The following is a 13,000-nucleotide window of genomic DNA, read 5'->3' on the forward strand; positions in this document are numbered from 1 at the left end:
GTTTCATTTCTTAAGACTTTTTTAAGCTAAAGTAATCCCCATGTATACTCTTATCTTGCCATTGACTTGTTTTAGAGAAAGTTATTTTACAGGAGTTTGTCTGACCAGTTACTTGTGACATCATTTACAATTTTTCCTGAAAAGTGGAAGTTGGCTTTTAAGACTTGATTAGATCCAGGTTCAACTTCCTAGGTGATGCTGTGTCTGTCATAGAAGGACGTGAGAAAGAACATAATGTTAGGATGTCTCATTTTTAGTGATGCTAAGATTCAGAACATTCAGTTAGAAGAGGGGGAGGATATAGCTCAGTGGTAAGAGTGCATGCCTAGCATGCACAAGGTCCTGGGTCCAATCCCCAGTATCTCCATTTAAGTAAATAGATAAGTAGATAAACCTAAATTCCTCCCCTGAAAAAAAAACCCAAAAAGGCAATCAGAACATTCAGGTAGTGACTCCAATGTGAAATTTGCTAGCAATCTGTTATCTCATTTTCTTCCTTTCATATTGTTGCTGTTCATTCAGTTATTTCATTAATGATTGCAAAATTACAGTTTTCTAATTTTATCAGTTCTCATTTATTTATTGGCTAGAAAGCGTTTGTAAAGAAAAGCTTTCCCTTCTCAACTGGAGCTATTTGGCTGTTTTGAAATAGAATTATTTTTAGAAAAGTCAGGGTAAGTGCTTAGTTCTTTTTCTTCAATTGACAATTTCAGAGGAAGGAGTTTGTGTCCAAGTTACTGCCAGTGGTTACTGATGAATTTATAATTTTTGTTTGTCTTTCTTTTTATTTTGAGTTTTTAAAAAACTCTTTACTGAAGAGTAATATACATACAAAGACGTACTCATCGCTCATGGATTTTTATGTGCTTAGTGTATTTCAGTCAGTTTGCAGTCTTGATTTCAAGGCTCACATTGTCCTTCCAAGTTGATCCTGAGTCTTTGACACAACCTCATTGTTCTTGAAAGTTTACTTTCTTTCAGGCACAGCAGGATTTCCCAGACTTCTATTGTAGTCTTTGCAAGATTGGAGTCCGAACTATTCCTTTTCATGGAGCATGATATTTAGAGGCCACCATTTGAATTCTAGCAGTGCTCATTGCCAATGAGTTATCATTATGAGTTTTCAGTTTTTTTCTCTTTTCAATATTTGTTTATTGAATGAAAGATTCTTTAAATTCTGTAATGCTTTATAATTTTCAAAAGTTTCACACACATGATTTCATATAATCTATGGGTTTTCATTTTTAAAGAAAGTTTTTATTGTCCTGTGTCAATCTCATTTTCATATATGAAAAATGCAGTTGTTGGCAGAGAAAATTATGTCCACGAATAATATCTTTTCATTAAAAAAAGTGTGAAATTTCTAAAAAGTCCTGTACCACTACAGATGGCCCTCCACCCATGACTTTTAATTTTTTTTTTTAAATGCTACTTTCATATAAGAAGATCAGGATATATGTTTACTTCATTCCTTCCATTTAATTGCCAATTTTCCAAGGAGTCAGTGCCCTAGTTACTTTGAGGGGCACTTTCTTTCTCTTTTCTTTCTCTTCCTTTTTCTCCTTCTTTCTCTTCTTCTGTTCCTTCTTGTCCTTCCATTCCTTTCTTTCTGATGTGCCCTCTCTCTTCTGGTATTTTTATGAACTCATGGTTTTCATGTAGTCATTATGTTTTAATAAATTGTATTCCTTTTTATTCTTTGATGTTCTGATGGTCCCATCTTTATCAAAAGATATCCCTTCAAGTTGGCTTTCATACTTTGGACATAGCCCCATTAGTTTTTGATAGTTTGGCAGAAAAATTATATAAAATTGCTTCTGAACACCTTCCCTCTTCCTCCCCCCTTTTATACATATCAAGAGATTTTTTTTAAAAAAAGTCTTTCTTTTAACCCTATGGAAACACGTTAACTTAAATATCCTTTTCCTTTGACACTAGGATATCGCCCACCACCGTTTTCAGAAAAGTTCTTTCTAGTAGTAATTGAGAAGGACAGCAATAATTGCTCTATTCTCCATATGTGGCACCTTCATCTTAAATCCGTACAGGCATGTTTAGGTGAGTAATTGTATTGCAATTTTAGACAGAGATAATGTGAAATAAATTTATTTTACGGGATATGCTTTAGGTCGGTTAATTCTCTAGAATGAAGGTCCAGTAAACTGTAAGTTGAGTTGCTGAATTGAAGTATGTATATGCCAAACTTTTAATTACAGGGTCATAAATCATTAATGAAACAGGTTAATCTAAAAGCAAACCAGTGAATAGGCACATTAGACATATTGAAAAAAATTTGATTTATTTTAATTACTATTTAATATTAATGCCTATTATGACTCTGTTCTAGATACTGTGTCTCTATAAATCAGTTTTTCCCATAGAATTAATACTGTACTTTTTTGTTGGTTAATAACACACTGCCAACTTACACTGTGTACATTAGCTGTAGAATGACTAAAAGAAGCAGATTTGCTGTTTAGAAAAATGTGATTGAACATCTGAAGTTCATAAGCAGTACCTATTTCTGTAAAATATTAGGAAATGCAACAGTGATAAAAAAAATCTTTTTCACCCTCGGCTTCTGCTGTACACATTCATACTATATACGTTCTTAGAAATTTAGAAAATTAGAAAATCTGTAGTATGAAGTACAGAAATTGATTATGAATCTTTCTTTTTAAAACAATCTTTTACTTTCTTTCACTTTCCTATTTAAATGAAGAACTGTGTGGACTGCCATATCAAACTAAATCTGCTTTAAACTGGTTAACCCTAGATATTTGAAAGTTTTGAAAATATTTTATTATTTCTGATTATGTAATTTAAATGACTTTATACACATTAAGCATTTAATACAGAGAAATAATAATACATATGTTTTTTGTTCCCTTTGTAATTCACATTAGCACATAACTGTGTAAACAGCAGTTCTAACTGGGTCGTGAACTGGCATTAAAAAGGCCAAATGATTTGATAGAACCTTTACCTGTGCCTAGTTGAGCATAATTTTCTTGTGGTAGGGGAATCTAAAAACATTTTCAAAGCTTGCGGAGTTAATTCTTGACATTACATGTTGTTTCACAGAAATGCAAGAGTAGAGGGACCTAAAACCACCTTGTCAGGAAGATAAGTTTTTTTATTGCGATAACATTGGTTTATAACACTATGTACATTTCAGCGTATACAGCTTAGTAATTTGACTTCCTGAATGCACTGTAGTATGCTTACCACCGAAAGTCCAGTTTCCATCTGTCACCATAGAGTTGACCCCCTCTTACCTATTTTGTCCTCTCCTCATCACCTTTCCCCTCTGGTAACCACCAGTCTGTTTTCCGTATCTGTGTGTGTGTTTTGTTTTGTTTGTTTATTTAATACTTTTTAAAAATATTTCACATATGAGTGAAATCATATAGTATTTATCTTTGTCCATCTGACTAACTTCACTTGGCAAAATACACTCAAGAAAGAGAATTCTTAACGCATCAGAGAATATAGTATTTTCTGGAGTTGGGCGCAGAGCCTGGAATGGTTCTGGAGAGATTAGTAGAGGGTAGTAACAGATCCTTGTGGTAGGACAGGATTCATGTGATGCCTTCTGTCCCCCTGCTTATGAAGGAAGTAGCCCGCTGCTGTTCACCTCAGTCTGGGCCAGTGTAGAGTTGGTTGCTTGCTGTGTTTGTGGCAGCAGTAAAAGGTCACAAACAGTAAGGTTATAAGAGGCAGACAAATCATGTACTGTCTCTAGCTATGACAGAAAGCATCTGTCTTTTGGTTCTAACACGTGCAGCAGATTTAACATGGTGTGCATTGCCATTAAAGCTGATACTTGAATTTAGCAGTGTGTTGAAAATGCTGGCAAAGGGTGCAGTGATAGGTTTATGTTTAAATGGAGAAGCAACATCTGGAGTGCCTTCTAGGTACCAGGCACTGAGATCAGTACTTAATATATATGAGATAGTTATTATTCAATGTTTACTAATGGAATAATATTAAGTAACTTGACCAAATCCCACATCTAGTTTGTCTCAGACTAAGCTTCAAAAATCAGGTCTTCTGGCTCTGAAGCCTTTACTTATATTTTCTCTCCTGCTCTTTCTTTCTCTGCATGAGATTTATACGTTAGAAAATTGCCTGGTTACAGAAAGAGGAATGATATAGTTCATTTTGCAGATGAGGAAATAGCCAGAGGTGGTGAAGTGCCCTGCCTAAGGAAGCACATCTAGTTAGTTTTAGAGCCAGGAGTATTATTTCTGTCTTCTGACTGGTTACAGTGTAGTCTTTACTCCATTTTATGAAAAATGTTTTTATATTTCTTGCTGAGTGGTCTGCCACTATAAAACAGATCGACATACTTAGCATCCACTAGAAGCAAAAGGAGATTGGTTATCATCTCTCGGGATTCTGGTGCTTCTTGTGTTGTACAGAGCAATAAGTCATCGTCCTTGCCCTTCAGGAGTTCATAGTCTAATGTGGAGGGGTGGGGAGATGGACATACAAATACGTAAGTGTAATAAGAAGTATCCTTCACGTGTAGCAGAGGTGCAGATAACTAAATCTGCTTAGAGATTTACACTCCACCCTAATGTGAAAGCTGGAAGCTCTTTGGACAGAAGATCAAGGTCAATATGCCTTACAAAGCCATTCAACTAATACTATCTTAAATTTGCGTGGAACTTTAATTTTTTTGTATATGTTCTTAAAATCTTGTTTATTATCTTGTTTCAACACTTGATATTTAAGAGGCTGGTATTTTAGTATTGTCTTTGCCACTGGCTAATTATATGACCTTAGGAAAATCATTAAACTCTCCAAGTTTAAATTTCTTCATCTATTAAGTGAGGTAGTGTCTTGTATCTTGTTGTTAATCTTATTTCTCATCAGAGTTTGATTTATGACCCATCTCTTTCAGAAACACCTGGGCTGCTTATTAATGCAGATTTCTGGGATCTATCCCAAAACAGCTGAGTCAGTGTTTCTGTGATTAGGCCGGAGAATCTTCATGGTATTAACAAGTTCCTCAAGCTTTTAATGGTTTTTAAAGGTTGAGAACACTGGACGAGATAACTTGTTTTTTTTCCCTAGCTCTTTCATGCTGTGATTCTTCAGTGACAATATCCCTGTGATGGAATTGGGTATGCTCAGAAAGAGTAAAATAGTTAAAAAAAAAAAGTCTATCAAGGTAACTGAGCAAAAGTTTGAAAAGTGACTTTGTCTCCAGAGTACTTTTAAGAGACCATGTTTCTTTTTTTTTTAAAAAATATATTTTTATTGAAGTATAGTCAGTTTACAATGTTGTGTGAGACCATTTTTTTTTTTGAAGACCATGTTTCTTAAATGCTAACAAAATGTTATTCTAGCTCATGTACATGGTGATGATAGTAATGTATTTCATAATTTATTTTCAAAGCTAAAACTTCAGAAGGTGTTTCGTCAGAGAGCCTACTTTTAGTCCCTGGACAGAAGAATGTAGACTCTTCTCCAGAAACCTCTCCTAGTGTGAGCCCCATGCCACATTCTTCATCAATTGCCAACCTTCAGACTGCTAGTAAGCTGATTCTGAGCTCTAGACTGGTGTATAGCCGACCTCTTGATCTCCCAGTAGGAGTAGAAGTAATAAGAGCAACACCTTCAGCAGGTAAGGGAGCTCAGAACAGCCTCCAGTGGGCAAAATGGATGAACTCTGCTGAAATGTGCGCTAGGTTGACACTGAAATAAAGGTTTATTTTCTACTAATGATGCATCTCTTTAGAAACACGTGTTTATTAGAAATAATTTCCTGTGATAAATGTAATCAGCTGGACAGCAAATGGTGTAAGTGTTTTAACGTGAGGTTTCTTGCCTGCACTATGATTTCCTATAAATAGGACTCCTATAATAGTAAAATTGCAAGGAATGAATGTGTTCATTTGTGAATTATTGAAGCTTTTTTTTTGAATTAAGGCTTTTCATCCACATTTTGCTATTATTAAATATGTTTTAACAAGAGTTGATAGATACTTTGCGGGGCAAATGTAGGGTACAAGATGATAGTTTGGTTAGCCTAGAATGATACTGACTTTAACAAGGTGGGTAAAGTAGTTCGGAGTGCAGGACTGGCAGCTCTGTTTAAAATGATATGTCACTTATGGAATTGTAATCAAGGAATTCATAGAATAGTGTTTTTGAGGAAGTGAAATTGGAAGTTCAAGACTGTTCTAATTACTGGTGAATTTTGAGTATGAGGTTCTCTTCCCCATCCCTGAGACAGGTGTAGAGTCAGAGTTGGAAAGATCACTTCATGTGTTTACTCCGGGCTTTTGTGGGAAGTGCAGAAGGAGGTCAGTTTTTGAGTCGTTCAAAGCATTTGGGAAGTTTAGGATATCCTCAGATAGATTTCTTGGAGTTAATAATGATAAATTACTTTTTGCAGGGACTTTATAAAATGCTTTCAAATGTCTTATTTGACAGTGACCCTCCAAGGAAAGTAGTAACGAGATCCTTACTATTGGGGTGGAACAGGCTCAGGTGTTAGGTGGCCTTACCACAGTTAGGAAGGTATGGATGGACTACAACTTGAACCCAGGCCTTCTGCTCCCAATCTTAATCACTATAACCCATCACGTTACAGTCGACAGTAGATGGACAGTGTTAATCTTTGGCCGCCAGGAATAAATGTGAAGTTTCTGGTTCAGTGTGAGGAGAGCATTAATTAAACTTGGTTTAAAAAAAAAAGGTGAGATCTTGTGTCTCTTTAGCTGACTGAAAACTTTTGTGGAAAGGGTAGGTCTGGGGTTTGGATGATTTTGAGGGCTGGTTAGGGGCATTTGAAGGGCAAATTGTAATGACTGCTTAAGCATTTATTATGAAAATGATAAAAGATGTAGAATGAAAGTCCAGTGAGGCACATGTGGTGAGGGCATTAAATAAATTACAGCAGATAACAGATTTATTGATTAAGGGTTGACTTTTCTCTGCTTTTGAGTTTTATTTTAATGAAATATTTGCCTCATTTAAACTTAATTATCTGTTTAAACAAGTACTTTTTAATTAAAAACAATTTTAAAATTAAATTTAGAGTGGAATGTTTAATTAAAAGAACAAACTGATTATTATTGCATGTTTTGATTTCACCAGTGGGCTTATTCATGACTTCTACAGATGCCTTGGCCAGTGGACATTTAGTTCACTAGTGTAGGACACTAGTTAAGGGGTGCACTGCAGAGTTGTGAAGAAGCTCATAGTGACTTTGGGGTGATCACATTCTAGATTTTGGTTATTAGCCTGATATTTTGTGGTTCTATTATTCTGACTATCTGCTTTTTCTTTTTTAAGGTCACCTAAGTTCCTCTTCAATTTATCCAGTGTGCCTTGCACCTTATTTAGTGGTTACAACTTGTTCTGACAATAAAGTACGCTTCTGGAAATGTAGTATGGAAACCAGCCTACAATGTAAAAGTGACGAGAAGGAAATCTATCATTGGAGGAGATGGCCCTTGATGAATGATGAAGGGGAAGATAATAGCAGTACAGTGAGCATTGTGGGAAGACCAGTTGCTGTTAGCTGTTCATACACGGGTCGCCTTGCAGTGGCTTACAAACAGCCTGTCCACCAAAATGGTTTTGTTTCTAAAGAATTTTCCATGCATGTTTGCATATTTGAATGTGAATCTACAGGAGGGTCAGAATGGGCTTTAGAACAAACAATTCACCTTGATGATTTGGTCAAAGTTGGGAGTGTGCTTGATTCGAGGGTTAGTGTCGACAGTAACCTCTTTGTGTACAGCAAATCAGATGCACTTTTGAGCAAAGACAGATACCTTATTCCAAATATCAAACATTTAGTACATTTGGACTGGGTGTCAAAAGAGGATGGCTCCCACATTCTCACAGTGGGGGTTGGTGCTAATATCTTCATGTACGGGCGGCTTTCAGGGATTGTGACTGATCAAGTCAATAGTAAGGATGGAGTAGCTGTCATTACTTTACCACTAGGTGGTAGTATCAAGCAGGGAGTTAGGTCAAGATGGGTTCTTCTGAGATCTATAGATTTAGTGTCTTCTGTTGATGGTACACCTTCCCTGCCTGTTTCTCTCTCCTGGGTAAGAGATGGGATATTAGTGGTAGGAATGGATTGTGAAATGCACGTATATGCACAGTGGAAGCATGCTGTCAAATTTGGAGACATTGAAGCTGATAGTCCTGAAGCAGAGGAGACAGCAATACAAGATCATTCTGCCTTTAAATCTAATATGTTGTCAAGGAAAAGTATTGTTGAAGGAACAGCTATTTCTGATGATGTTTTTTGTTCACCAACTGTAATTCAAGATGGTGGCTTATTCGAGGCTGCACATGTCCTCTCCCCTACTCTCCCACAATATCATCCAACCCAGCTGTTAGAATTGATGGATTTAGGGAAAGTTCGCAGGGCTAAAGCTATTCTCTCTCATTTAGTAAAATGTATTGCAGGTGAAGTTGCAATAGTTAGAGATGCTGATGCTGGAGAAGGAACTAAGCGACATCTTTCTCGAACCATTAGTGTGAGCGGCAGTACAGCAAAGGATACAGTTACCATAGGGAAAGATGGCACTCGAGATTATACCGAGATAGATTCTATTCCTCCACTACCGTTATATGCATTGCTTGCTGCCGATCAAGACACAACCTACAGAATTTCAGAAGAAAGTACAAAAATACCTCAGAGCTTTGAAGATCATACCGAAAGTCAACCGGAGGATCAGTATTCAGAGCTGTTCCAAATCCAGGACATAACAACGGATGATATCGATTTAGAGCCAGAAAAGAGAGAAAACAAATCGAAAGTAATAAATCTTTCTCAGTATGGACCAGCTTACTTTGGCCAAGAACACGCGAGGGTACTTTCGAGTCATCTTATGCACTCAAGTCTACCAGGCCTCACCCGTTTGGAGCAGATGTTCCTTGTAGCTTTAGCTGATACAGTGGCGACCACCAGTACTGAGCTTGATGAAAACAGAGATAAGACTTACTCAGGTAAATGACCTCAGTGAGAGCTTACAGAGTTATCGTTAATAGAACTGTTTGTAATGTCTATATAATGACCCACATATTAAACTGCAGTCTTTCCTTTAACCTTGTGGGGAAATGGCCTCTCTAGTAGCCAGTTACTATTACATGTTGTGACTGGTTGTGAAAGAAAAGGCGATGGGGGTAGGCTGTGACTTGTAGTGTGCCTTTGTGTGTTTGTGATGTGATGTGTCTGTGTGCCTCCTCACGTGACTTTGTACACTGAAACCTTCGTGTGATTTTGGATATATAGTCTTTTTTTTCCCCCCCCATATTGATTCCTATGGTTTATTTTTATTTTACTTAAGATGGTGATGGCCCATTTGTTAATTTTACTATTGACCCATGAGGCTTTTAAGGACCCCGTGGACTCAACTTGTTCATCTTCCCATTTCTAGTTATAAATGACTTTTTATAATTGCCTAATTTTCTCCAAAAGTTCTCTTGAGAAAGAGGTTTTCATGCATTTTAATATAATGTGGGTCTTGCTTAATACATTCTGTAACCAGAAAAAATTTGGCTGCCTCCTGAAATTAGATTCCATTCTTTTTTATGCAGAGAGTTGAAGGTAATGGTGTCGATGCTAAATGATGGCATTAGCTAAGGAAACGAAAGGTGACTGAGCACTCATTCATTCAGTAAATATTGTGGAGCAGTGAACGGGTGCTCTGTGCCAAGTGCTTTATGTACTTTATCATATTTAATTATTATAACAACCCTCTAGTAGATAGCTATTATTATGCTTAATTTTATAGGTGAAGACACTGATCCTTAGGGAGATAAAGTGACATATAAGATCACACAGGTAGTAAGTGGCAGAACTGGGGTTCCTATGTGGATAAATCATTGCCTCCAAGCCTTTGTGCTCTTTTAATTATTTCACAAGATTCCAAGCTACCTGGAATGTATCTCTTCACATAAGTTTATGTCCTTATAATATAGCTCCAAAATTTTCTCTTCCATAGGTCACAATAACTAGTGACCTTTAGAGGGTTTTGCCTTTAACTTATTTTTCAAGCATGTTAATTAAAAAAAAATTTAGAATCATTATGACGTTGTGTGCTATAGAGCAAGATTCTCCCCCCAATAGCCTTAAGCCTTTATTGCAAACTTTATATATATTAGAGTTTTTACCCTTGGACATTAGGTATGCCACATTCTGTGAAAAATAGTTTAAATTTTCTGATACAAAGCTGTATCCTTGATGAGGCAGTAGAAAAATGGCTCATCCTGGTCACAGTGAACTTTCGTGAGGTAGATCGGGGGGAATGAATGTCTCCATCTCACAGGTGGGAAACTGAAGCTCAGAGATTAAATAGTTGCACACCTCAGTAAATGCATTCTCAGTAAATGGATTCTTCCATTTGTTCAGATGAGACAGCTTAGAGATATTCCTGATTCTGCCTTCTCTCATGCCCCATCTCCAGTGCATTGACAGATGCTGTCGGTTCTACCATGTCGCAGATCCAATCATTTCTCATCACCTCCCCTGTTACCACTCTGGTCCAAGTCGCTGTCACACCCTGCCTGGTTATTGGCAAAGTCTCCTGAACTGTTTCATTCCTGTTACCTCAGTCTGTTCTTGACAGAGGAATCCGTGATTATTTTAAAACAAGATCACATTAAGTCTCTCCTCTGCTCAGCATACACTGGTGGCTTCCCATTTTACTTTAGAGCAAAAGCCAGATCCTTAAGTGATCCACAGGGCCCTGCGTGATCTGAGTTTACTTCTGCTCTATTGCATTGGCTTCGTTGCTGTCCCACAAACACACTGGGCGCATTCCTGTCGCAGTGTCTTTGCACGTACTGTTTCCTGTGCACAAAAGGCTCTTCTTCCAGAGCCTCATTCCCTTCCCTCCTCAAATTTCATCTTACTGAAAGTTCTTTCCTGGCCACACTATATAAAATGGAAGCCTCTTACTCCAGCACCCCCTTTCTCTCAATCCTGCTTTATTTCTCTCCATACGTAGCATTAATTTCCCCTAGACACTTTATTTCTTTGTTTCTTGTCTGTCTCTGTCTCCTGAGATGTAAGCGCCCCAAGAGTAAGGACTTTGCTCTATTCCCTGCCAAATCCCCAGTACCTGAATTACACCTGCGGTGTAGCAGGTGCTTAGCTTGTTGAATGAATAAATGAACGAGTGGACTGACAAATATGCTAATGGGAAATAGAGCTGGAACTTGAACTTTGACAGTTTAAAACATTTTATTTTCTTCCAGAAAATATTTGATTCAATACCCTGAGTATTTCCTAAGTGGCAGTTACTGGGCTAGGTGTTGTTAGTACTTTTCCGTTGCTGTTATCCAGCAGCGGCTATAATTTTGAGTAAACTTGCCACACTTTCATACCTCTGCTCAACGTTTGAATAAGAGTAAATTTGTGGAATCAAGGTTATAGTTGAACCTTAACTTGGTAACACTAGCCTGGGGAATCCCATTTCAAATCTTTGATAGTGCTGTATTTCAGTTGGGCTAACCAACCTAGAAAATATTACCTGTTTAATTATATAATACATAATTTTATTTTAGTTATGTAATTCCTGTCTTTAAATCTCATCTGAATTTGCATGGGAAATATTTTTTAAAATTACACCCAACTTACTATCGTTAATGTATTTTTTATTGCATTTCAGGATTTCTTCCCTTTTCCTTTATTAAGAATAGCTCTAAGTACTATTGTTACCTGTACTAATAGGTAATTATATTTTTCCCAGTCATTTTTCATTTGGCAGTTTTAGTATTTACATGTGCTTTTTGTAGAGGTATTTTTAAATAAAGATATTGAAGTGTTCACAACAGAAGACACTCAAAAATATCTTACATACTTTGTGTAAATTATTATTGCTGAGTTGAATGTTTATTTTCTAACTTTTTATCGCTTTGTGACGTGTTGCATTCCTCTTTCCTTAAGCACATTTTCTCTTTACTTTGCAGGAAGAGACACATTGGACGAGTGTGGTTTACGGTACTTACTAGCGATGCGCTTGCACACGTGCCTTTTGACATCGCTGCCTCCTTTGTACCGAGTACAGCTACTTCATCAAGGTATGGTGTGAGCCTTTGTGCAGCTTTTATTTCTTACTGAAGTGGTTGGTGTGTCTGTATTTGTGTGTCAGCGTTAGGTATGTTGTTATATGCGTACCTGGCGGTAGCCTTAAGATCTTCCTGTCGCATATTAGTACCCACTTACATTTTTCCTATATGTCATTCAGCTCTGTTTGTCTCAATTTCTCAGGCTTTACTCACTAAAGTCATAGTAGTTTAGGAGTAAACTCAGTACAGTTGAGGTTGTAACCCATAGTGGCCCTGAATTTCTGTGACGTCTTTTTTAAAACTTATGTAAATTTGGCCCTGTGCATTACTGTGTTTGTTTTTAACAGAAGCATTATGTTCCAAATTACTTACTCATAAGTAAAGCTGATGTTTCAGGACTGTCTGCCGTATGGTCCCCCAGTGGACTGGCATACCTCTAGCACACTGCCACGAACCCTGATTTGAGATATATAGCTTTACATCAGCCCCCTAACTTATAGGTTAAAAAATCAAAACTATATTATGATTTATTCTAGTTCTGTGAAATATGTCCTGGGTAATTTGATAGGGATTGCATTAAATCTGTAGATTGCCTTGGGCAGTGTGACCATTTTAACAATATTGATTCTTCCAATCCAAGAGCATGGAATATCTTTCCATTTTTTAAAGTCTTCTTTAATTTCCTTCATCAATGGTTTATAGTTTTCTGTGTATAATTCTTTCACCTCCTTGGTTAGATTTATTCCCAGATATTTTATTACTTTGGGTGCTATTTTAAAGGGGATTGTTTCTTTACTTTCTTTTTCGGTTGATTTATCGTTAGTGTAAAGAAATGCAACTGATTTTTGAACATTAATTTTGTAACCTGCTACCTTGCTGAATTCTTCAATCAGCTCTAGTAGCTTTTGTGTGGACCTTTTAGGGTTTTCTATATATAGTAACATGT

General features: G+C 36.9%; 1 protein-coding gene across 1 annotated transcript in view; it reads left to right on the plus strand.

The window, feature by feature from the left end:
• The window catches only part of DMXL2 (Dmx like 2), a 132,121-nt gene that overhangs the window by 68,371 nt on the left and 50,750 nt on the right, over positions 1–13,000 (plus strand). Inside the window, 4 exon segments of the mRNA XM_032481200.1 lie at positions 1,939–2,058; positions 5,408–5,635; positions 7,312–8,988; positions 11,956–12,066. Coding sequence (XP_032337091.1) covers positions 1,939–2,058; positions 5,408–5,635; positions 7,312–8,988; positions 11,956–12,066 — 2,136 coding nt within the window.

This window comes from Camelus ferus, chromosome 6 (assembly GCF_009834535.1).
Source record: "Camelus ferus isolate YT-003-E chromosome 6, BCGSAC_Cfer_1.0, whole genome shotgun sequence".
Lineage (NCBI taxonomy): Eukaryota > Metazoa > Chordata > Mammalia > Artiodactyla > Camelidae > Camelus > Camelus ferus.